This window comes from Mesoplodon densirostris, chromosome 10 (genome assembly GCF_025265405.1).
Source record: "Mesoplodon densirostris isolate mMesDen1 chromosome 10, mMesDen1 primary haplotype, whole genome shotgun sequence".
NCBI classification, from domain to species: Eukaryota; Metazoa; Chordata; class Mammalia; order Artiodactyla; family Ziphiidae; genus Mesoplodon; species Mesoplodon densirostris.
Genome location: NC_082670.1, coordinates 39,617,920 through 39,644,813, shown reverse-complemented (window position 1 = coordinate 39,644,813; position 26,894 = coordinate 39,617,920). Strand labels below are relative to the sequence as shown.

General features: G+C 43.0%; 1 protein-coding gene across 2 annotated transcripts in view; it reads left to right on the top strand.

Moving 5' to 3' along the window:
- The first annotated feature begins 298 nt into the window (after window positions 1–298).
- BLTP3A (bridge-like lipid transfer protein family member 3A) overlaps window positions 299–26,894 on the top strand; it is a 55,469-nt gene continuing 28,873 nt past the window's right edge. For both annotated transcript variants that reach the window (XM_060109507.1, XM_060109506.1), the window contains exons 1-4: window positions 299–558; window positions 20,057–20,219; window positions 20,321–20,359; window positions 21,077–21,168. In XM_060109507.1, the coding sequence (XP_059965490.1) occupies window positions 515–558; window positions 20,057–20,219; window positions 20,321–20,359; window positions 21,077–21,168 (338 nt within the window). In that variant the 5' untranslated portion in view covers window positions 299–514. The remainder of the gene's footprint in view (window positions 559–20,056; window positions 20,220–20,320; window positions 20,360–21,076; window positions 21,169–26,894) is intronic.

The window sequence follows — 26,894 nt, the reverse complement described above, 5'->3', positions numbered from 1 at the left end:
TGAGTTAACATGTGAGGGAAATGAATGAGAAGCGGACCAGGAGGTGTGCAATTACCTAGCTAATTCCTGCAAAAAATTACAGACACGCCGCCTTTCCCTGATGCTTCAAGGAGACTGCCGGGGTGTGAACCTCCTGTAGTTCAGAGGCGAAGTTCTTCAGATCCCCCTCGGCTTCAGACAGCGGGCGGGGCTGAGGGGAGAGAGCGAGCTCAGCGCTCGCCCGCCCCGCCCCACGCCGCGCGCGCCCCCGCCGCCGCCGCGCGCCCCTCCCACACCGCGCGCCCCGGGCTGCCGCGAGCCACGCTGGAGGCGCGCGATCTTCTTGTCGCCGCGCGGGTGGGTGGGATCGTGGCGGAGCTCTGGGCGCCGGGGCAGGGGCGCGAGGGCGCCATGGCGGCAGCTGTGGCGGCGGCGTCCGGTCCCCGCGCCGCGGCGAGGTGAGGGGCCGCCTCTTCTCGGCGGCTGAGGAGAACACAGCTGCCCGCCTGCCTTCCACGCGGGCCGCGGCTCCGGCATGGCCGGGCTCATTAAGAAGCAGATCCTGAAGCACCTGTCCCGGTGAGAGCGCCAGCGCCGGCCCCAGCGGTCCCGGGCCCTTCCTCGCCCCCTTCGACCCTCCTCCCTGGCGCCGTGCTCCTGGCCGGCCTCCCTCTCAGCCCGGGCCGGGACTCGGCGGCGATCCCCGCCTCAACTCGAGCCGGACGTCCGCCTCCCCGCTCCGGTGGCCCCAAACGTTGTCACCACTCTGCTCTTCCCTGGCCCTGGGCCCTCCGGGACCCGGCTCCCCTGCCCTTGCGCGGGTGCCCAGGCTCTCCTCCCCAGCCTAACAGCCCCCAGGCCCTCCCGACCCTAAGGGTCTCCTGACCGGCTGCGCGCACCCTCATTTCCCACACCGCCGGGCAGGTCACCCCGTCCTCCCTTGCATGCCCCCTGGGCCCTCTGCCCGTCACTCGTGGACCCCGCGGTTTCCATCCTTTCCTGCCCGCCCCGCTATGTTTCCTCTCGGCTGAGGACCCGCTGCCCCTCCCTCGGGGCCATCTGCCCGCCTCTTGACCCGCCCACCACCGCCACCCCGGCCTTCCTCTTCCTAGTTCTGCTCCGAGCTAGATCCTTCTTCCCCGGCCCCTTCTAAATAACCCTGTCACCCAGTCCCGCGTAACCCATATTCCGTTCAGATTCCCATCCCCGACACTGGTTTCTCCTTCCCAGAAGCACCCAGCTCCTCCTCTTCATCGTCTGGCTGACCCTGTTGCATCACCCTTGAAAAACCTAATCCTTGCACCCAGGGCCGTTCCTCTGATCTCCTTTCTCCTTCCTTTGCTTCTCTTCTCCTTACATAGACTAAATGGAGAAGGGCCATGAGAGTTGGGCATAAAGTTTCAACAACCTTCCCTTTAAGATGTGGAGGTTTTTTGACAGCCTGTGAAAATAGCTAACGACGCCCACTTCTACTTTGCAGTCATTTATTAAGCAATGTGATGTCCCTCAAGTCATTTGGACCCGAGCCAGGTGACAGGCAAAACAATTCAGTTTTAACTGGGTGACTGCTGACCCCTGATTACGATTGCAGGTTGTCAGAACTGGTGTCCACAAAAATTGGAAGCTAGCCTTTCAGTTCGTTTTCACTCCTTATTCCAAGCGGGGCTTGGTGATACCTTAATACCTTTAGACAGCCGTTGTCTGTCACGTGGAGAGTGATCCAGTCCTTGGCTCCACAGTGGTCAGTGGTTTTCAGGAGGTGCGAGTAGGGGGAGAAGCCAGTCAACATGGGACCCCAGACCTTGCACTCATGTATCTTTCCTGGTCTTCTCATTGCCTTGGTGAGTGGTGTGTGAGACACTATTGCTGTCACTGCATCTCCTTTTCTGGCAGACACTGGCCAATTTACTGTTACTTTGATTTTAGACTTTAATTAGTCATTAGATTCAGATACATCTTTTGATTAATCACCACACCATGTTTTTAAAAGTAAAAGCAGATTGGAGGCTGGAGTGGGAAAGTGCCTTTGGACCCTTTACTTGGTTAATTCCCTAGTATATTGTTTTTCAGGTAACATTCATTTGGGTGTTCCATAAATTTGGTTGTTCTGTGTAAAGACTTATGTGTAGGACTAATGATTGTGAAATGAGACAGAAAATTTAACTAAAGGAAAACCATTAATTTGAGTGAACACAGAATCAGAGAATTTTAAAGTTTAGAGATGACCTTACCTAACATAGCACTGTGTTTAGAAGCCCAGGCTCTTCTGGTTTCTTTATTATTTTTTTTAAAAGTCTTTATTGAATTTGTTACAATATTGCTTCTATTTTATGTTTTGGTTCTTTGGCCCCAGGTATGGGGAATCCTAGCTTCCCCACCAGGGATCGAACCCGCACCCCTGCACTGGAAGGTGAAATCTTAACCACAGGACCGCCAGGGAAGTCCTTTTGGTTTACTTTCTTTAACTGTAAAATGAGGATAATAATAGTATCTAACTCAAAGGGTTATTGTGAGGGTTATATGAGTTAATACACAAGGGCTCGGTGCAGTGCCTAGCACATAGTAAGTGCTCAATAAAACATGAGATATGGCTATTTTGGGGGCCACAACTTGTGTGACAATTTGATATAAGCCATAGACTTCTCCTGAAAAATCCACATACACAAACAAGTAATTTTTTATATAAGTTCCCCGGGGGGAGGGGGAGGGTTAAGAACCCCTTAAAGCACATGCCTTAACCCCATAAGGCATCTTGAGTGAATTCCCTGAATAATCCTTGACTAGTTCAACCTCTTATTTTATGGCTGAGGAAAGTAAAGCCTAGGAGGATAAATAACTTGCCTAAGTTGCAGTGGAAGGTAAGGTAGAGAAATAGAGGGAGTTCCCTGGAGGTCCAGTGGTCACGACTCAGCGCTTTCACTGTCAAGGGCCCGGTTCAATCCCTAGTCCGGGAACTAGGATCCCACAAGCCCCATGGCCCGGCCAAAAAAAAAAGGTAGAGAAATAGAACCCAGCTTTCTAATTCTGGTATACTTTCCCCATAGGATACTCATATTCTGTGCACCCTCTATGAAGATAGAATTTTTTTTTTTTTTTTTTTTGCGGTATGCGGGCCTCTCACTGTTGTGGCCTCCCCCGCTGCGGAGCACAGGCTCCGGACGCGCAGGCTCCGGACGCGCAGGCTCAGCGGCCATGGCTCACGGGCCCAGCCGCTCCGCGGCACATGGGATCCTCCCAGACCGGGGCACGAACCCGTATCCCCTGCATCGGCAGGCGGACTCTCAACCACTTGCGCCACCAGGGAGGCCCGAAGATAGAATTTTTAAAGAAAAATTTTAATAGTATTGCTGACACATTCAGTGAATCCTTAGTGAACAAAGTATCTCTTTTAGATGAATTAGGAATAGGTATGACACACATTGGAAGAAATTTCTTGTTTCCTCAGGGTTGTGTGTTTGACTGAGGAGGTGGGGGGAGAAGGTTATTCAGGGCTGCAATTTCAGGGCTCCTGGAAAAGTGCTAGGACATGGGTCTGATTGGGGGAAAGGTCAAGCTCCTGAGGCCCTTCTGTTGGCTTAACTCGGAAAAGCTGCCTTAATCACATGTGACATTTGTGTCTTCGTATGGTCTCTACTACACGTACAGAGGCCGGCCTGCCTGGAGGGGAACTATAGCTTCTGTGTCTTGCCAAACCTGATGGGGAAGGAGAGAGAAGAGAAGGGATACTGGATTACTATATTAAGTAAATATTTATAGGTGTTTAATAATTACTTGTTGATGATGACAGTGCCGCTTGACCTGGAAGAGTGTCCTATAGCAGGAAGGATATCCCAGTGACTCGCATATTATTTTTAATTTTGGTCATGAAGTTTCAGGTACTAAAGTTTCTTGTTGGAATGCATCCTACTTGTTAGTAGAGTATTTTGGTAAACAAGATTTGAAGGAGGTGATGTTCAAGATACTTTTGTTAAGTGTCTTCTCTAGGCCAAGCACTGATCTGGGCACTGGGGATTCAGGAGGAAAGAAGTATAAATCTCTTCTAAGGCCTTTAACCTATGGTTTGGATGACTGCTGTTTAATACAAATAGCTTCAATGTACAGTATTCATTTAAATAAATCCAGGAGGAGACCTTTACTTAGAAACAAAAGTAATCATTTAAAAAATATCCAAAATTGATTTTTCACCGAATTAGATTATTCTTGTTTTAGAACACCTTAGCTAAGACATTTTGTTATACAAGTAAGAAGAAATATGATAGATTGTAAAGTGAGTCAAGGGACTATGGCTCAGGAAAAGAGCTTTTCACCTTCTAGCTCTGCCACTTAATGAACAGGGCAGCCTTTCTGAGCCTTAGTTTTCTTATCTGTAAAGGATGAGAATAAGGAAGAATACTACATGCTTTGCAGAATTTTTTGAGAATTGGGGATAAAGTATTTATTATAGTGCCTGGCATGGAAGTAGCATTTAATAAAGAGTAGCTATTATTGCATGGCCAGAGAATACACTTCCATGGTATGGGTGACAGCAACTAATCCAACTGGCTCTTTTAGAAACCCATCAGAAGTATGAATTATTTACTCAGAATGGCTGTGGGAAATGTGACCCCGAGTGACAAAGACATGGCTGATAGACATGATAGATATTTTAAAAAACATAAGCATTAGGTGAAATTCAGAGGCATAGAAGATTTCAGAGTCCTTTCAGAGAATAAGAGAGCCTGACTGTGAGCTCAGCCCTCTCCGTTTCTGATCAGTGTCTCCACTCGTTTATACTCATCATCCTGGAGAGATCACTGGGCCAGCCTCTGGTGGACTGCTGGGAGCTGCAGGCTCGGAGAGGCTTGCCCTGCTTGCCCAGGGTCTGTTTAGGTGAAGGCTTCTAGGCCCAGTCTCAGCTTCCAGATCACGCCCCTTTATACTAGACTTTACTTATTGTCATCTTCATTTCCCAAATAATTATTTTGTGCATTTTCTGGCAATAGTGCAATCATATATGTATTTGTTTCCTTCCTCATCTTGTTGTGTTGCTTCAGAATAAGTGCTTTTGTTTACTCAGCAAATATTTAATAGTAACAGCCAACTGTGCGAATAAGCATTTTACAAGTCTTATGATGATTTAATCCTCAGACTAACCCTGTGAAGGAGACATTAGGCCCATTTTATCGATGAAGAGATTAGGCACAGAGAAGTTAAATAACTTGCCCCAAATCATAACTAGTAAGTGATGGAACTGAGATTCTAATGCAGTCACTCCCATTCCAGAGCCGGGCTCCTTTTTTTTTTTTTTTTTTAATGCCTATTAATCATCTGTTCTATTTTATTTATTTTTTAAAATTTTATTATTTATTTTTGGTTGCTTTAGGTCTTCATTGCTGTGTGCGGGCTTTCTGTAGTTGCAGTGAGTGGGGGCTACTCTTTGTTGCAGTGCATGGGTTTCTCATTGCAGTGGCTTCTCTTGTTGCAGAGCATGGGCTCTAGGCAAGCGGGCTTCAGAAGTTGCAGCACACGGGCTCAGTAGTTGCAGCACATGGGCTCAGTAGTTGTGGAGTGCAGGCTCTAGAGTGCAGGCTCAGTAGTTGTGGCACATGGATTAGTTGCTCTTCTGCATGTGGGACCTTCCTGGACCAGGGATCAAACCCATGTCCCCTGCATTGGCAGGTGGATTCTTAACCACTGCACCACCAGGGAAGTCCCCAGAGCCGGGCTCCTTAATCACTCTGCTGCTCTAATGCTTCTCATCTACTAAACATACTCTTGCCACCAGCACCCATGTGAAGGAAGAGAATATTATCAGCACCAAGAAGCACCCTTGTGTCTCCTCCCATCATTACCTCTACCAAAGGGTAGCCACTGTCCTGATTTCTAACAGCAAAGATTAGTTTTGTCTTTTTTTGTAATTTACATAAATGGAATCACAGAATGTATGCTTTCATGTCTGGCTTCTTTAGTTCAACATTATTTTTGTGAGGTTAATCTCTGTTGTATCAATTTGTAGATTTTTCATTTTCATTGCTGTCTAGTATTCTATTATGTGAATATACCTAAATGCATTTATACATTTTACTATTGATGGACATTTGGATAGTTCCCCAGTTTAGGGCTATGCTGAATAGTGCTGTTAGGAACATTATAGTACATGTCCTTTGGTGAACAAATGTATACATATTGGTTGGGGATATACCTAAGAGTGGAATTTCTGGGTTGTGGGATATGTATATGTTAAATTTTAATAGACATTGCCAAACAGTTTTCCAAAGTGGCTGTACCAATTTTCACTTCTTCCACCAGAAATGTATGAGAGTTCTGGTTGCTCTATATCCTGGCCAACACTTGGTATTTTTTATCTTTTTCATTTTAGTCATTCTGATGCATATGTTTTGAAAATTTCTTTACTTCATCTGTGGTAAACCAGATGGCCACTTTATTTTTGCCTCTGTTTAATTTTCAAATTCTGATTTATTTGTAGATTTGAGTCACAAGCAAATGTCAGAACCTTGAAAACAGATCTTTTTGGAGAAATGTTCAAATTGGGAGGTTCAATGAAAATAATTAGGGTAATTTGTAACCATTAACCCAGAACATTTCTTGCTTGGAATGGATGTGATGCTTTGCTCCCTGTCAAAATAACGGTCATGTACCTTGAGAGAAAGGAGGGGCCGTTCTTTAGGCATTTGAGTTTTTGTTAAATATTTGGTCTTCAGGCTACCCTGGATATTAAATAATTTCATTCTGTTCTATAAGCTTAGTCCCCCACTGGCATAGTCTTTTATCTTTACTAAAGAAACTAAAATTTGAATTTCATAGTTTTTTTTTTTTTTTTTTTTTTTTTTTTTGCGGTATGCGGGCCTCTCCCGTTGGGAAGCACAGGCTCCGGGCGCGCAGGCTCAGCGGCCATGGCTCACGGGCCCAGCCGCTCCGCAGCATGTGAGATCTTCCCAGACCGGGGCACGAACCGGCGTCCCCTGCATCGGCAGGCGGACTCTCAACCACTGCGCCACCAGGGAAGCCCTGAATTTCATAGTTTTTGTATTAGAGTCTTTACAACTTTCCAAGGATGATTCCCTTTTATCATAAAGTGGTTGTCTTGTGTCTTAAAAAGTAGCATTTATAAGCAATAAAAATTTCAAAGCAGTACTGTCATATGTATCTGATGTACAAAGCTTAATGTATGATTCACAAATAATGAAATTAGCTGCTTTGAAAAATTAATTGAGAGGCATGTCATAGTAGTAGAAAGAACCAGGACTTTGGATTCTAAAAGGTGGCTGTACATTCTGACTCTGCTACTTGTAAACTGGTGTTCAGAAGTCTTTTTGCTTCTTGAAGCTTCAGTTTTCTCATCTGTAAAATGGGGGATAACAACGCACTCTGTTGTTTTTAGGATTAGAAATAATGTATAAAAGTGCCTGGTACTGAAAAAGTATTCAATGAACAGTGACTACTACTTATCTTATTAAAGTTGCTCAAGAGAGATCACTAACAGTGCCTAACTTACCCAAATGTCTTAATTCTTTAGATATTTAAGGATTATGTTTCTTAATATTTTAATATGGAGAGGTAGAGATGAATGCTCTGTATCACTGCTTAAGGAGAGAAGGAAACAAGGGCTGGTCCCATTTATCATTTTTTTCTTATCAAGGCACACTACAAGGTAAATTTTGACCTCAGCATAGGTGAAATACTTGAAATGTAATACTGGGTTGGGTCCTTAGAAGATTTAATTATCCAAAGTTTAAGAAGATAGCACAATCATATACTGTATTCTCACAGCGGAAAAAAAAATTAGAGGTCATTTAGTTACCCTCACCTAATATAAAGCCTGGCTGAATAGTAATCTGTTAAGTATGGCGTTAATTGCTGAAAAAAAAAGATTCTTTTTATCACAGCTTAATTCTCTACAACCACTGGAGTGTGACCTCCATATGGCAGGGATTATGTCCTTTGGCTACTTTGAAAACCAGAGAGTTTAAGATGTTTTGAGTGGGTTAAGTGGGTGCAGGAGAAGGTATGTAGAATGGGGGTGCATAGTTATAACTCACGGAACCATAGACCGGAGCAGGAGTTGGGGTGGAAGAGCAGAAGGGCAAGGGAATCCAATTCACCCAGTGTCATTAAGGGACCTTTTATCTTTGCATGATGAAGCAAGTGCTACTGGTGCTGATTATAGATGCTAAAGAACATTTCCCAATATTTATAAGCAGTGGAATCAATCAATCAATCAATATCTGTAGTAAATGGAAAAACTAAGGTGTAAAAATAATTCACATTAGCAAGTTAGGTAAAGGGTTTGTAGTTTGTACCTTCTTGCCACAAAAATAAGGACTAGATGTATTATAAATTATTTGTTGATTGATGTTGTTTTATTTGCCCACAGCAATGATCATTTTACATGTATACTCAGTCTTTATAGTGCCTTGGAGATATCTATATCTATATCTATATCTATATCTATATCTATCTTGGATGTCAGCCCATCATTTAAAGAATGAGAACACTGATGGTGAGAGGTCAGTGTATTTAAGTCTCTGACTTATGGAAGTGTTATGTTCTCAAAATTTATTTCTAAGTTTGAAATTTGGAGTGTGTGGTCCAGTAGTAGAAATAGTGTTGTAAATGTTGAATAGGTTCCCACTTAGCCCACAAAAGCAATAGTGTGTTAATTATATACAATATAAGCTCACTAGATGGAGATCTGGGTCTTGATTGTTAGGGGACCATTTGAAGGAGGCGGGGAGATGAAGAAGAAGAAGAAAACGTTTTCCTTTCCCATTCCTTGGAGTAAGATCTTTTAGATCATTGAGATCATTGTATCTCAGCAAGGACTTTTTTTTTGGTTGTGATTGAGGAGGGTGACCAGCATTTAATGAGTGGGCTGGAGATGCTGACGTCATGCAGTATGCAGAATCATTTTACACAAAGAAGGATTGTCCTTTGTCTTTTTAAAAATTAATTATTTATTTACTTTTGGTTGCACCAAGTGGCTTACAGGATCTCAGTTCCCTGACCAGGGATTGAACTTGGGCCACGGCAGTGAAAGCCCGGAATCCTAACCATTAGGCCACTAGGGAACTCCCTGTCCTTTGTCCTTTTTGACTTCTTAATGTTTGTTAGATGTTTACAGAGGTGAATTACCTGTTTAGATTATATAAGCCTACTTACATGTAAACACAAAGTACTGCACAGATTTTTTTTTTTTTTGGCCGCTCTGCGCAGCTTGTGGGATCTTTGTTCCCTGACCAGGAATCGAACCCATGCCCCCTGCAGTGGAAGCACGGAGTCCTAACCACTGGACCACCAGGGAATTCCCTGCATAGCTTTGAACTAGAGTGAATGTTCCAGGACTGCAGCTACCATGGGGGAAGATTGTTCTGAACATTATTTTAGAAAATGTTGTCAGTCTTGGCAATACCACTCGTAGAGTTGAGTCTGTTAGGGCTGAGAACCACTGAGTTAGTCTGGAATCTGAAACAGCTCAAGTTTGCGCTTGATATACTCGCTCTTCTCTCCTTTATGTCTCTTTCCCACCTCCTAAGTCCCCCCTTCTCATGCACCCATTGCCCCGGTTCTACCCTCAGTCCTCTGCTACCATATCCCCTACCCTCAGGCCTATATGCTCTGCTCCCCTTACTTTCTCACCAAAATTCCCAGTTCATTAGGGTATATGATTTCACCCAGCTCAAGGGGAGGAATAGAGAACATATTTGGGAGCAGGAATGCTATTCTAACTAGACCAACTCGAATTCGTAGTATGTCCTACAGGGTCAGCTCCCCTAAGCTACTCTTACCTTCATAGCTCCTCAATCCACAGATACTCTGGAAGCTCCAAGTTTGTTTTTTATTTTCCAAAAGTGGTTTTTGTTGCAGTGGCAGTGAGGATGGGGCAGGGGTCTGGGCAGCAGGGGTCTGGGCAGTGGTATATATGAGTCAATTGAAAGTTGGGGAGTTCTGAAATGTAGACAATCCAGATAGGGATGGCTAAGTTCATTCAAGCTGACTTCCTCGCGCCATCTGGTGTAGTGCTTTCCCAGGCAGAGCTGAAAACATGCGTTTTCCTTTTCTAAGAGAAATCTGTTTTTCTTTCTTCTCTCTGTATGTCTCTTTTTTTGAAATCTGTGTTTTTTAACCTGAGCGAAAGAAGGGGCTGCAGTGTTCAGGAACTCACTTCATTTGAGGAAATGGCTTGACAGAGGTAGAAAACGGTTCTATTTCTAATAATATAGGAGTTTCTTATATTGACCTAACCCTCTCTCATGTAACAATTATGAACTCTGGGTAGTATGTAAAAAGCAACAACTGGAAGACTTTGGAAAGTGACCAAATGAGGCAGAAACTGACAGGGAACTTGAAAGATGGGAACTGCACTGGGTAAGAGTCTCACTTATATAGCTTTTTGCCTGAGGACACTCCCCAGTTTGCATGGTGGGTGATGGCTAGCACTCAAGCAAAAGTCTGCAGTCTTACTAGCTTGGGGAGTCAGAGAGTAGAGTTCAGGGCTATAAGAGGGGCTGGAAAATGAGGGAATAAATCTCAGAAAGAAGGGAGCAGGCTTCCCTGGTGGCACAGTGGTTAAGAATCCGCCTGCCAGTGCAGGAGACACGGGTTCAATCCCTGGTCCGGGAAGATACCACATGCTGCGGAGCAACTAAGCCTGTGTGCCACAACTACTGAGGCTGTGCTCCAGAGTCTGTGAGCCACAACTACTGAACCCATGCACCACAACTACTGAAGCCCACGTGCCCTAGAGCCTGTGAGCCACAACTACTGAGCCCACGTGCTGCAACTACTGAAGTCACATGCCTAGAGCCCATGCTCTGCAACAAGAGAAGCCACCGCAATGATAAGCCTGCGCACTGCAATGAAGAGTAGCCCCCACTCGCTGCAACTAGAGAAAGCCCGCGTGCAGCAACGAAGACCCAGTGCAGCCAAAAAGAAAAGAAAAGAATAAAGAGATTTGCAATTATAAAAAAAAAAAAAAAAAAAAGAAGGGAGCAACAGAAGGGGAAGCCCTAAAATCTGCTTTAATCCTTGACATGCATGGGGGAAGACTCCATGCAGCCTGGAAAGGCAATGGTTGAAAGCTGAAAGAATTGAGCTGAGATTCAGCTTCTGTCCACCACAGGGAAGACAGAGTTTGGAGTATGAATCTAGCTGAGTTAATTGCCCAACAGAACAAAATTCTTCAAAGGAAGATTGACAGAATCCAGAATCTCAATAATGTCCAGTATACAATAATAAATGACTACATGTGTAATAAAGGAAAATGTGACTCATTGTCCAGAGAATGGCAGTCAGTAGAAATGACCGCAAGATGACTCAGATGTTGGAATTATCAGACAAAGACTTTAAAGCAAACTTGGTAGTAGTAAATAAACTTGGTAGTAATAAATATCAGACAAGGACTTTAAAGCAGACTTGATAACAAATGGAGAATGTGAGCAGAGAAATGGAAAGTATAAAAAGAACCAAATATAAAATCTAGAACTTAAAAGTACAGTGTCTGAAATGAAATATTTAGTGGACTTGCTCAACAGCAGATTGGAGATGGCTAAAGAAAGGGTCAGTGAACTTGAAAATAGAGTAGTAGGAATTATCTACTCTGAAGAACAGAAAAGATTGAAAAACAAAAACAGAGCCTCAGTGACTATGGGACAATATTAAAATATGTGTAATTGGAGTCCTAGAAGGAGAGAAGAGAGAATAAGATACATGGCAGATTATACTTTCCAAAGATGGCTACAATGATATCTGTCACCTTACATGTTTTTCTCTTGGCCCTAGTGGCTTTCTTGTAACCAACTGAATGGGGGTGGAAGTGACATACAAGCTACACGAAGCACCTACATGTAGGTGTGCAGTCAACAGTCCCAGCTGAGCCCAGCCTTTGAGACATTCCAGCTCAGGGCCCATCCATGTGAATGAAGAGGGCTCCAGGTGATCCCAGCTCCCAGCCATTCATCTCTTCCCAGGTGAGGCCCCAGATATCATGAATCAGAGAAAAACAACCCTAGTTATCCCTTGAATGGATTTCTAATGCACAGAATGTGTGAGCTTAATAAAATGCTTACTGTTTTATGGCGCTAGGAGTAATTTGTTATGCTGCAGTAGATAACTAAAACAAGACAAAAAAATTCTGAATAATGGCTGACAACTAAATAATAAAAAAAACAAGTAACCGGGCCTCCCTGGTGGCGCAGTGGTTGAGAGTCCGCCTGCCGATGCAGGGGATACGGGTTCGTGCCCCGGTCTGGGAGGATCCCATATGCCGCGGAGCAGCTGGGCCCGTGAGCCATGGCCGCTGAGCCTGCGCGTCCGGAGCCTGTGCTCCGCAATGGGAGAGGCCACAACAGTGAGAGGCCCGCATACCGCAAAAAAAAAAAAAACAAAAAAACAAGTAACCAATTTAAAAATGGGCGGAGTATCTGAATAGACATGGCCACAAATATATGAAAAGATATTCAACATCATGAGACCATCAAGGAAATGCAAATCAAAACCACAATGACTGGACAGGAATAAAGACGCAGATGTAGAGAATGGACTTGAGGACACAGGGAGGGGGAAGGGTAAGCTGGGATGAAGTGAGAGAGTGGCATGGACATATATACACTACCAAATGTAAAATAGGTAGCTAGTGGGAAACAGCCACATAGCACAGGGAGATCAGCTCGGTGCTTTGTAACCACCTAGAGGGGTGGGATAAGGAGGGTGGGAGGGAGACACAAGAGGGAGGAGATATGGGGATATATGTATATGTATAGCTGATTCACTTTGTTATAAATCAGAAACTAACACACCATTGTAAAGCAATTATACTCCAATAAAGATGTTAAAAAAAACCCCAAAACCCACAATGGCTACTAGGATGGCTATAATGAAAAAGACAGATGATAACAAGTGATGGTGAGGATGTGGAGAAATTAGAACTCTCAAATACTGCTGGTAGGATTGCAAAATGGTACAACCACTTTGGAAAATAGGCAGTTCCTCAAAAAGTAAAACAGTTACCATTTGACCCAGAAATTCTATGCCTAAGTGTATGTCTAACAGAAATAAAATTCTAAGTCCACAAAAAAACTTGTATTTGCTTTTTAAAAAATATATATTTATTTTTTTATTTGGCTGTGCTGGGTCTTAGTTGTGGCACATGGGATCTTTGTTGCAGCATGGGGAATCTTTAGTTGCAGCATGTGAACTTTTAGTTGAGGCATGTGGGATCTAGTTCCCTGACCAGGGATCAAACCCAGGCCCCCTGCATTGGAAATGCGCAGTCTTAACCACTGGACCACCAGGGAAGTCCTGTACTTGCGTTTTCATAGTAGCATTATTCATAATATTCTCTAAGTGGAAATAACCCAAATATCTATCAACTGATGAATGGATAAACAAAATGTGACATATTCATGCAATGGAATATTCTTTGCTATAAAAAATAATGAAGTGCTGATTCATGTTACAACATAGATGAACTTTGAAAACAGTATGCTAAGTGAAAGAAGCTAGTCACAAGAGACCACGTATTGTACGATTCCATTTATATTAAATGTCCAGAATAGGCAAAGCTATAGAGACAAAAAATAGAATGACAGTTGTCTAGCTTTGGGAGGGATGGGGAGATTGGGGGTGATAGCTGCAGGGTGTGGCTTTTTTTTCCTTGAGGGAGGTAGTGAAAATTGATTAAGCTTATGGTTGTACAACTATCTGAATATACTAAAAAAACTGTACATTTTAAATGGATGTATATATGGTATGTTAATGATATTTCAAAAGAGCTGCCACAGAGAGAGAGAGTGGGAGAAATAATGTCTCAAAATGTTCAAGCTTGGTGAAAAACAGATTTACTGAATCCAAGAAGCTCAGTGAACCCTAAGCAGGATAGATCCAAAGAAAACCACCCCAGGCACATCACAGTTACATTGCTGAAAACTAAAGATAAAGAGAAAAACTTGAAAGCAGCCAGTGAAAAATGCCTCATCACAGAAAGGAGAACATTGATATAAATTAATGGCTGACTCCTCATCAGTAACAGAAGAGGCAAGAAGACAATGGGATGATATCTTTAAAATGCTTAAAGGAAGAAACTCAGCCTGGATTCCATATCCAACTAAAATGACCTTTAAAAATGGAAAGTGAAAAAAAGACTATGTATATTTATTTACTTATTTATGCACGCATGCATGCTGCATTGGGTCTTAGTTGTGGTACGTGGGATCTTTCGTTGTGACACATGGGCTTCTCTCTAGTTGAAGTGTGCGGGCTCCAGAGTGCATGGGCTCTGTAGTTTGCAGCACACGGGCTCTCTTGTTGAGGTGTGTGAGCTCAGTAGTTGTGGCACGGGGGCTTAGTTGCCCTGTGGCATGTGGGATCTTAGTTCCCTAACCAGGGATCGAACCCGTGTCCCCTGCATTGGAAGGCGGATTCTTTAGCACTGGACCACCAGGGAAGTCCCTGGACTAAGTGATTATTTAAGATCCCTTCTAGCTCTGAAATTCTGTGACTCTGCAAATTAAGAATTCTCACTTCCCATCATTGTGGTACATGTAAAGATGTCTGAGAGCCTTTCTCTGTTGTCTCTTTGGCAGATTGCAGTTCTTTGGCAGAAATGAAACCTGATCAAAATCTGTTTTTCCATCTTGATTTCATCTTAGCTTCTATGCTCTGTAACAGTAACAGATGGCCATGTTTTCCCACATTCTTGAAGTGGAATAAATAGCAGGCTTCCATTAGCCTTTTCAGCCACCCTTGGACTCAGTGATGTCATCCTCTATTAGGAGCACAAATGCTGAATGAAATTTGTACCAGGGGTTGTTGGTTGGTTTCCAATTAGATCTCAGATCAGTGGTTTCTTTGGTTGAGTAGACCTCCACAAACCTCCGCCATGACTGGCCCCATGGGTCACCTTTCACCTATTCTTTGTTATTATAAAATGAGGACAAAATCAGTTGAGGAATTCTTACTGCATTTTTGAGAAGCTGGTAAGGCAATAGCCATTTTTTGTTGACTCCTAAAAGTAAATTTATAAATTAAAAAACAAATCTATGTTATATCATTATTACTGTTATGGGAGAACAGCCTGTGGTGGTCCAGCATAACCTGCCTGTACTGTCAGCCATCCTTAGAGCATAAGTAAAGAACTCTTGGTGGTTTCTTGTGTTCAGTTTTTGATGATTACTTACTAAGTTACTTGCATATTTGATCATAGAGCTGATGGCACAGTAACCTGTGTGGTCTCTTGTCAGTGTCTTGGTAGAGACTGGGCATTACTGCTGGTATGGTGGTGACTTAGCCCTGGGCATACTTAAGAAAGATTTTATTAATCTGATTTGTTTGGCAAAGTGCAGAGAAGTTTTTGATGGAGTTACACTATAACTTTACCCCCCCCAAACAGATTTATTCTTCTTATACAGGTTAAGCAGTCCATGGTAGGTTGTAAAAGGGAAAAGATGTCCTCTAACCATTTCTGAGATAGCTTATAAATTCATTCTGTGCCAGATGTGTTTTAGAGGAACATATTACTGAATGAAAATGTTACTAGAAGTAAGACAGTCCAGTGGGCAGAGCTAGGTTCATGCTTTTCCTCTGCCTCTTCCTGCCCTGTCACCTTGGGCAAATGACTTCACATCTGAGCCCCATGTTCTTCCTCTTTATTTTTTTTAACATCTTTATTGGAGTATAATTGCTTTACAATGTTGTGTTAGTTTCTGCTGTATAACAAAGTGAATCAGCCATATGTATACATGTATCCCCATATCCCCTCCCTCTCCCACCCCTCTAGGTGGTCACAAAGCACCGAGCTGATCTCCCTGTGCTGTGCAGCTGCTTCCCACTAGCCATCTAGTTTACATTTAGTAGTGTCTATATGTCCATGCTACTCTCTCAGTTGTCCCAATTTACCCTTCCCCCTCCCCGTGTCCATTCTCTTTGTCTGCGTCTTTATTCCTGTCCTGCCCCTAGGTTCATCAGAACCATTTCTCTTCCTCTTTAAAATGGGGATAATGATGCATACCTCATATGGGGTATTGTGAAGACTGATTGAGCTAATGTGTTTAAGTTCCTTTTCAGTGCCTGGTACAAAGTAAAATGTTGTCATACTTTTTTATTTTTTTAAGGCTTGAAAAAATGAAAAATGACATTTATTTTATATGGAGCTGTAAATAGAATTAGATTTTGCATAGAATACAGTACAGAAGTTAGATGTATGCTATCTATTTACTACAGTCACTCTGCGAATGTCAGTGCTAATAAGCAGTGTAACTTATTCATTTTATTTGAAGTATGTTCCCCTTTTTTTTCAGAGAGAAACATACTTGAAAAAGTCCCTATTACTTTTTTTTCTTGAAAATAGCTTTTTATCAGAAGGAAAAGTAGCTTATCTTAGTGATTCTCAGCTGAGGTGGGGAGGTGGGGTCTTATCAGAATCTGTGCAGAGGAGAGGGGAGACACACAGTCCTCAAAACTAATTTTATGTCTTCAAAAATTATTATCTTTAAGACTAATTCTTCTGACGGATGCCCCGCCCCCATTTCTGAGCTGAGGCGGCTTCCCTGAATATTTAAAGAGTAAAGGAAGGGTTGGTGGGAGGAAATAATTGTAATATCTTATTTTAGATACGAAAGGGGCTTGAAAAACAAAGCCTGCTGGTACCTAGTGATTACAAATAACGTTGAGTTCTGTCTTCTGCTTTCCTTTCCTTCCTTCAGGACTGTGTTTCCTCCAGTTTACTCAGGGATGTGCACTGTATCTTCCTTTACTTTCAGTTGTTGTTGTTTGACATAGTGGAAGTGTTTAAGGTGTACTTTTTTCCCTTTCACACCCAGTCCTGTTTCCTAGTAGGTGGCCCTTCTTTACAGGAAAAAAGGAATTCTCTTTCCCTCTGTGGCAAGTTAGTTTTCAGAGAATAGGAGCCATTATAGAAAACTTGTTTTTTTTGTTCTGAGAATAAAATTGATCCATACTCAGTAAATGTTGATTAATTTTTTTTATGAATTAAAATCAGTAAAAGTATGTGTAAGGGTCTGGGATTTTATTTTATCCTATTTAGAAGCTAACAGCCTGCTGCAGTTCGTGGTTGCTGGCAGAGCATGAGGCTCCTGGGTCAGAGACAAAGGACTTTATTACTCATGGCCCAGCAAGCAGCATAAACACAGGTTTGCACTAGTTCCCCTTGCCCCCACAGGTCCCACGGGCGTGGTATGAACAGGCCCTGCTGGATGCCTGTACATGTGTTGTAGGAGTGGAACATTGAGCTTGGGGAATCCATTGCTTTTATAGTACGTGGTACACAAGCCTGCTCTTTGCCCTGGAGGGGGACATTACTTCATCCCTCAAAACGCTTTGCAAACAGAATCCTGAGAAGTGGCTTGGGTAAGGAGTGGTCAGCGTCATGTGTTTTGTGTTTTTCTTACCCACCAAGACATGTAAGAGTATGAGAGACCCATGGGAGGAGTAGCTCTCTCAAACAGGAAGTTTATACAGTAAGTCACTGATAGAAATCTTAGGTAGATTTATTGTGAAATATTTGCCATACTGAAAGGTATAGAGAGTGATATAATGAATAGCCATACAGTCACCTCCCAACTTGAGAAATAAGCGTTGTCCATACAGGTTGTCACCTTGCTGTGGTCTCCTCCTCTTGTCCCACAGGTAAGCATTTCCCTGAATTTGTTGTTATCATGCCAGTGCATTTCTGTGTATCTGTTAATATCATACAGTACTGTGTGTTTATAAACTTCTAAAAAATTTTTTACTATCATTTAAAAAATTGTTACAGAGCCCTTTTACATAGTATTGGGTTGGCCAAACAGTTCGTTCGGGTTTTCCATAACACTTTACTGAAAAACCCGAATGAACTTTTTGGCCAGCCCAATACCATGTTAGTCACTGTAGGGGAAAATTGTAAAGATAAAACTCTTGCCCGTCATGATGTTATGGTCCAAGGAAAACCACGAACACTGAAAACATAGCTTAGTAAAAGGAAAGGATATGTGTGGAAAAAAAAAGTTGGTAAACAACGTATAACTCTAAAGTCAGCTATTAGCATCTAATATATGTAAGGGCTAAGTATAGTTACAGGTGGAAGGAGAAATGGAATTCATTATTGGGGTAGAAAATAGTGGCTATGTGAGGCAACAACAGTGAGAGCTTACATGGGTGAGATTCATCTAGACAACTTGTCATACAGGAGCGGGGGTTACGCTGTGAGGCAATGGCCTTAAGTTGATCCAGCCAAAACGATGAGAGAAGGGAGCTGGGAGTAGTCAGTCAACAGGGCAGTTAGCTACGAGGTATGTAGGCCCAGCATTCTGTCAGGGAACCATTTTATTAGGAGGGATGGCTAAGACTAAGCCCCTGATCCAAGGGCTCAACATCTAATTGTGCAGCAGTAGTTACACATGGGAAAATTAGAGAACAGCCTAAGACCCTCTCTGATTATGACCTAAATGTGTGTTACAGATTCCAGGGATGTAGAAGGTACGAGTTTAATGTGAGTTCAAGCAGTTAGGGAAAGAAAGCCTCAGTGAGAAGTCTGGAGTTGGGGCTTGAATGGCAAATTGTGATAAGGGTGCTCCAGGAAAAGGAGTGGGTGGCAAGAGCACATGAGCAAAGACGAGACAGTGACTGTGGAACAGGGAGAGGATGGGCCTGTGTGCATTGTTTATGTCCAGGCCCCTTGACCTGTAGAGTTTCCCATGGCCTGGATTTTGCTGATTGCACACTTATGGTGCAGTTCAGCAGTTTTCCTCTGTATTTCCTGCAAATTAGCAGCTGGACCCAGTAGCGTGATGAGATTCAGGTTCAGTCCCTTTGGCAAGTCTGTAAGTGGTTGTGTGTTCTTTTGTCACATCAGTAAAGGTAGGTGTAATGGTCTGGGGTTTCACTTTACCCTACTTAACAAGCCAATAATTTAATCTGCTACTGTTTTATATTCTAACCTCATAGAGCTCCCTCTTCTGCTGTTTCAAGTAGTGTTTAAAAGTATAATGGCTTGCTTTCTGAGATGTCCTGGTCTGTTACCCCACAACGCCCCCGCCCCGCTTTTATTTGGACCATCTCTTTTCTTCATTTCTGTCTTGCTCAGTTTGGATTCCTCTCCCAGCAGCACCCTGTCCTAGGAAGGAGCCTTGGTTAGTTCCATGAGTTTACAGGGTTAGATTGCTTCAGCTCCTTTGGGCCCCTTGGCCCAAATCCCTCCAGTTTCAGTTGCTATTCTCAAATTGGCCCACATTGCTTTTCGCTGAGTACTTGGTTATCTTGGGGTTCTTCTGTTCTCTGATCTGTCTGATGCCCTATTGTTTTCCTCTGTGTTGATATGCACAGCTGCTTATAGCACTCATGTCTTGTGGCTCTTAATGTTTTTTCCCTGCCTGCTTGTGTATGAGGGTTTATGAGGATGCTTTATCTTCTAGTTTTGTTTTAAATGTTATCCATGGGTTTTTTAGTTGCTATCTAGTTCTGGTTTTATATGGAGATTCAGATATGTCAAAAGGCTCTTTTGCCACTGCTATAGCCATTTCTCCAGAATTCCCATCGTAGGTTCTTGAGTAGAAAGATGACACAGTCGAGACAGAATGACATGTCTCACCTAACATCTTTTCTTTAAAAATTAATTAATTAATTAATTTTTGGCTGCACTGGGTCTTCGTTGCTCCGCACGGGGTTTCTCTAGTTGAGGTGGGTGTGGACTACTCTTCATTGCGGTGAGCGGGCTTCTCATTGTGGTGGCTTCTCTTGTTGCGGAGCACGGGCTCTAGGTGCACGGGCTTCAGTAGTTGTGGCTTGTGGGCTCTAGAGCTCAGGCTCAGTAGTTGTGGTGCACGGGCTTAGTTGCTCCGTGCCATGTAGGATCTTTGGGGACCAGGGCTCGAACCCATGTCCCCTGCATTGGCAGGTGGATTCTTAACCACTGCTCTACCAGGGAAGTCCTCACCTAACATCTTACATGGCATAGAGACAGTGTGGCCATTAGTCCCCATTTGTTCTTTAACTTTCTCTTTTCTCTAAATTGAGAAGTGTTATTTGCTATAATGCCCATTTGCAGATTTCTGTGGAAATAATAGCTTCTTATCATCACTCTTTTCAGGTTCACTAAGAATCTTTCCCCGGACAAAATCAATTTGAGCACCCTGAAAGGGGAGGGTCAGCTGACCAACCTGGAGCTGGATGAAGAGGTTCTACAGAATGTGTTGGAGCTTCCCACCTGGTTAGCCATCACTCGGGTCTACTGCAACAGGGCCTCAATCCGGGTGAGAATGGGGGTCAGAGCGCTGCTACTCTCTTTGGCCAGCAGGCCTGCCTTCTTGAGGGGTGACTCCCATAGCCCTGAGTCTTTGCTTTCCTCTTTCAGATCCAGTGGACAAAGTTGAAGACACACCCAATTTGCTTGGTAATGACCTTTCTTGATTGCAAGTAATCAAATGGGGATGGCCGGGGTAAGGTTTTAGAAGATCTGAGAGAAGATGGGGAGGAGCCCTGATGGGCTGTCCCTTTTGGGAGTGTGGGTTCTTCTGTCTGGCTTGCGAGCTTCTCTGTGAGACAGAGTGACTATTGTCTGGGCTTTTTCTGGAACTGCTGTGCAACATAGCAGTTAGCACTGAGACACAAGACCCTGGAGTCCTGAGTTGGTTTTGTTTTGTTTTGATTTTCGTTTTTATTTTAAAACAAGTTTTGCTGCCCAGGTTCTACCTTTACATTTCCTTTGGATTCCTGACAGAGGAAAAATTAGAAGGTTAGTTCATGTTGCCTGTTGGGTGATTATCAGCTGAAAGCCCTCCAGGAACTGATTGATACATATCTTTACCCCAAAGACTGGAGTCCCCAGGAATAGTAATATCTCAGTAACTTGGATATATGTTTTCTTTTTCTGCTGTGAGCTAATCCCATGCCTGTCATGGAGTTCTGCTGCTAATGGAAATGGAAGGGTGAAGATGAGGGCTCTCTTTGTATTTCAGTTTGTTCATTCATTCATTTGACAGACATTTATTATCTGCCTACTGTGGGCACAGCCCTCGACTAGGTATTGGAGCACAGAGATGGGTAAGACACAGTCTGTGCTGTGTGGGATTTTGTGCAGATGCTTAGCTCTCTGTGGCTTTTATTTCAGTGTCTGGATAAGGTAGAGGTGGAGATGAAGACATGTGAAGAGCCTCGGCCCCCCAATGGACAGTCTCCTATTGCCCTCGCTTCAGGGCAGAGGTTAGTTGCTTTGGGTCCTATTATTTACAACATATTAACTGGTTTGGATCACCTTTTGTTGTTGTTTTTTGGGGTTTTTTTGAGGTACACGGGCCTCTCACTGTTGTGGCCTCTCCCGTTGCGGACGGAGCACAGGCTCCAGACGTGCAGGCTCAGTGGCCATGGCTCACGGGCCTAGCTGCTCCGCGGCATGTGGGATCTTCCCGGACCAGGGCAAGAACCCATGTCCCCTGCATCGGCAGGCGGACTCTCAACCACTGTGCCACCAGGGAAGCCCCGGATCACCTTTTAATTAAAAAATAAAAACTTTATTATGGAAAATTTCAAACATGCACTAAAATAGAGAGAACAGTGTACTGAACCCCAATGCACCGAAGATCTAACTTTCACAATTCTCAACATTTTACCATTCTTTTTATACTTTTCTTCTGCCACTTTGTGTATGTGTATGTGTGTGTGTTCGCACACTCTGTAGTTCTTATTTATTTATTTATTTATTTATTTATTTATTTTTGGCTGTGTTGGGTCTTCGTTGCTGCACGCGGGCTTTCTCTAGTTGCGGCCAGCGGGGGCTACTCTTCGTTGCGGTGTGCGGGCTTCTTATTGTGGTGGCTTCTCTTGTTGCAGAGCACGGGCTCTAGGTGCGAAGACTTCTGTAGGTGTGGCATGCGGGCTCTGGAGCTCAGGCTCAGTAGTTGTGGTGCATGGGCTTAGTTGCTCCACGGCATGTGGGATCTTCCCGGACCAGGGCTTGAACCTGTGTTCCCTGCATTGGCAGGAGGATTCTCAATCACTGCGCCGCCAGGGAAGCCCCACTCTGTAGTTCTTGAAAGCAAATCCCAGGTGCCATATGATTCCACCTGTAAGTACTTCTGTATTGTGTGTCTTTAACAGACAGGATTGAGAAGAAAGGAAAAACCCCACAGTACTATTATCACAATTAATAGAACTAATAGGGATTCCTTATCATCTAATACTTATTGCATATTCGGTTTTCCTGAATTGTCTCTGAAATTTTTTTTTTTTTTTTTTTTTTTTTGCGGTACGTGGGCCTCTCACTGTTGTGGCCTCTCCCGTTGCAGAGCACAGGCTCCGGATGCGCAGGCTCAGTGGCCATGGCTCACGGGACCAGCTGCTCCGCGGCATGTGGGATCCTCCCGGACCGGGGCACGAACCCGCGTCCCCTGCATCGGCAGGCGGACTCCCAACCACTGCGCCACCAGGGAAGCCCTGAAATATTTTTTTACAATTCAGTGTGGTGCCACAGATCTCCACACCTTATATTTGAGGATATGCCTTTTAAAGCGCTTTAACTCTGAACAGTACCCCACCCCTACACTTTTTTATATATCATTTGTTCTTTGTAGAAACTGGAGTATTTCTTCTAAAGAATTTCCCACATTTTATGTTTTGGCTGATTGTGTCCTCAAGGTGTCATTTAAAATGTTTCTTGTTTAATCTGCTAGTTAGATTTAAAGGCTGGATTTGATTTATTTGTTTGTTTGTTTTCTTGGTAAAAATACTTCATGAATGGTACCATGTATTTCCTACTGTAACATAACGGGAGGCACATAATATTCCTTTGGTTAGGATTAATCAGTGGATTCAGATGATGTTGGCCTGACTTGTCCGTTATGGTAAGTTCCTCATCTACCTCTTACCTCATGGTTTAAGGACCATTGATGATAGTTGTCTGTAGATCTATTATATCATTGTAGGATAGAAAATTGAGATTTTATAATTCTTTTTTCCTATTGCATTTATTAGTTGTGATTTTCTATAAAGAACTTTCTTTCACCAACTATTTGAAATACAGTTTGTACAGGAATGTCAAGATAAATGCTGGATTCTTTTTTTTTTTTTCTTTTTTAGCTGTGTCAGCTCTTAGTTGTGGCACACGGGGTGTTTGTTGAGGTGTGCAGGATCTTTCATTGCGGTATGGGCTCTGCTTTGCAGCGCATGGACTTCTCTCTAGTTGTGGCGCATGTGGGCTCTGTAGTTTGCAGTGTGCGGGCTCAGTAGTTGTGGCATGTGGGCTTAGTTGCCCCGCGGCATGTGGGATCTTAGTTCTCTGACCAGGGATCGAACCCGCATCCCCTGCATTGGAAGGCGGATTCTTTACCACTGGACCACCAGGGAAGTCCCTGTATTTTTTATTCATATGCTGAATCTTGGTTCCTAACTACAATAATATAATAAATGATTAACTTTTTCAGTAGTTTCAAAAAATAACAAAACCAGTATTATAACTATCGATAAGACTACTGAATGCAGTAGCTTTCTTTGTGTGTATGTGTGTTTTAACCTTATGATATATCCCATTAGGGATGTATTGTCAAAATACTGTGTTTTAGGGGCTTCCCTGGTGGCGCAGTGGTTGAGGGTCCGCCTGCCGATGCGGGGGACATGGGTTCGTGCCCCGGTCCGGGAGGATCCCGCGTGCTGTGGAGCGGCTGGGCCCGTGGGCCGTGGCCGCTGGGCCTGCGCGTCCGGAGCCTGTGCTCCGCGGTGGGAGAGGCCACGGCAGTGAGAGGCCCGCATACCGCAAAAAAAAAAAAAAAATACTGTGTTTTAGGGCTTCCCTGGTGGTGCAGTGGTTGGGAGTCCGCCTGCCGATGCAGGGGACACGGGTTCGTGCCCCGGTCCGGGAAGATCCCACATGCCGCGGAGCAGCTAGGCCCGTGAACCATGGCCGCTGAGTCTGCGCGTCCGGAGCCTGTGCTCCGCAACAGGAGAGGCCACAACAGTGAGAGGCCCGCATACTGAAAAAAACAAACAAACAGAAAACAAACAAAAAAACCCTGTGTTTTAAAATTCCTTGAAATCATTCTTCTTATGGTTGGATACCAATTTGACATACAGAGGCATTCATTTGTTTCATTTTTTTTTTTTAAGACAATATAAGAGTAGTTTTAGGTTTAAACAGTAGTATTAAGAGCAAGGTACAAAGGTTTCCCATATACCCCCTGCCCTCACACATGCATAGCCTCCCTCATTATTGACATCGCCAAATGGAGTGGTATATTTGTTACAATAGATAAGCCTACATTGACACATCAGAATCACACAAAGTCCATAGTTTACATTAAGGTTCACCCTTGGTGGTACATTCTATAGATTTGGACAAATGTATAATGACATGTATTCACCATTATAGTATCATACAGTGTATTTTCATTGCCCTAAAAATCGTCTGTGCTCCACCTAGTCATCCCTCTCCCTGCCCCAACCCATGGCAACCACTGGTCCTTTCACTGTCTCCATAGTTTTTCCTTTTCCAGGATGATTCCTTCTTTTTAGATTGCCTTCTTTCACTTAGTAATATGCAGTTAAGGTTCCTCCGTGTCTTTTTAGGACTCTATATCGCATTTCATTTTAGTGCTGAATAATATTTCATTGTCTGTATATACCACAGTTTATTTATCCATTCACCTATTAGGTCATCTTGGTTGCTTCCAAATTTTGACAATTATGAAAAAAGCTGCTATAAATGTCCATGTGCAGGTTTTTGTATGGACATTAAGTTTTCAACTCCTTTGAGTAACAAAGGAGCATGATTGCTGGATCTGTGGTAAGAGTGTGTTCAGTTTTGGAAGAAACCACCAAACTGTCTTCCAAAGTGGCTGTGCCATTTTGCATTCCTACCAGCAGTGAATGAGAGTTCCTGCTGCTTCACGTCCTTGTCAGCATTTGGTGTTGTCAGTGATCTGCATTTTCACCATTCTGATAGGTGCATAGTGGAATCTCATTGCTGTTCTAATTTGCATTTCCCTGATGACATATGATGTAGAGCTTATAAGACACATGCTTATTTGCTATCTGTATATCATTTTTTGTAAGGTATCTATGAAGGTCTTTGGCCCATTTTTTAATTGGGTTGTTTGTTTTATTGTTGAGTTTTAAGAGTTCTTTGTATATTTTGGGTAACAGTCTTTTTTATCAGATGTGTCTTTTTCAGATATATTCTCCCAGTCTGTGGACCGTCTTCTCATTCTCTTGACATTGTCTTTCACAGAGCAGATTTTTAACTTTAATGAAGTCCAGTTTATCCATAATTTCTTTCATGAATAGCGCCTTTGGTGTTGTATCTAAAATGTAATTGCTATACCCAGGGTCATCTAGGTTTTTTCTTATGTTATCTTCTAGGAGTTTTATATCAGTTTGTTTTAATTTTTTAAATTGTTTTTAATTTATTTTTTAACCTATGTAAAATTACCTAGTTCCAAAGTTAAAACTATAACACAAGGTATGTTATATGTATGTATGTTTGTATTGTCTCCACTCTGTTTCTTACACAGAATGTAACATACCATAAACACTTTCCACATTGCTTTTTTCTTTTAAAAGTATATCCTGGAGAGCACTTCATAGAAGTATGTAGAGAGATATTTCTTATTCGTTTTTGCACCTGCAGAATACTCAGTATATTTTATAGAGGCGTCATTGTTCATATAGCCAGTTCTTTGTTGATGGATATTCGAATTATTTCTAGGTTTTTTGCTGTTACAAATAGTGCAGTAATAAATGACCTTGTTCGTAAGTTACTTAGTATTTTTCCAGCATATTTTAAAAAACAGCTTTATTGAGGTATAATTCGCATACTACAGAATTCATCCATTTAAAGTATACAATTCAGTAGTTTTTAGTGTATACACCAGGTTGTGCAACCATCATCACAATCAATTTTAGAACATTTTTATCACCCCAAAAGAAACTCCATACCTATTAGCAGTCACTCTTCATTCTCCCCTGCCTTAGCCTTAGGCAACCATAAATCTGCTTTCTGTATCTATTCTGATCATTTCATATAAATGGAATCATATATTATGTGGTCTTTTGTGATTGGTGTCTTTCACTTAGCATAGCGTTTTCAAGGTTCAGCTATGTTGTAGCATGTATCAGTACTTTATTCCTTTTATGGCTGAATAATATTCTATTGTGTGGATATGCCACATTTTATTTATCCATTCATCAGTTTATGGACATTTGGTTTGTTTCCACTTTTGTTGCCAGCATATTTTGGGATAGATTCCTGGAAGTGGGGCTGCTGGGTCAAATAGCAAATGCATGTATAATTTTGATAGACGTTGCTAAATTACCCTCCATAAGGATTTTGTAATTTCATGTTACCACCAGCAATGTTGTAAGAGTTCTTGTTTTCCAAGAGCCTTGCCAATAGACAATATTTTCAAACTTAAGGCTTTTTTTTAAATTTATTTTTTTGTTTTTGGCTGTGTTGGGTCTTCATTGCTGCGTGCGGGCTTTCTCTAGTTGCGAGTGGGGGCTGCTCTTTGTTGTGGTGCGCGGGCTTCTCATTGCGGTGGCTTCTCTTGTTGCAGAGCATGGGCTTTAGGCGTGCGGGCTTCAGTAGTTGTGGCATGTGGGCTCAGTAGTTGTGGCTTGCGGGTTCTAGAGCACAGGCTCGGTAGCTGTGGCGCACGGCCTTAGTTGCTCTGTGACATGTGGGATCTTCCCAGACCAGGGCTCGAACCCATGTCCTCTGCATTGACAGGCCAATACTTAACCACTGCACCACCAGGGAAGTCCAAACTTTAGGATTTTTGTCTAAAGATAACACATGGTATTTCTGTGTAGTTTTTTTGGTAAGTTATATTGAAGTGCACAAATAAGTGTATAGATTAATGATTCTTTACAAGAAGAAACAGACCACTTCCAGAATCCCAGAAGCCTCCTGCACCCTTCCTAGTCATACCCACCCTCAAGGA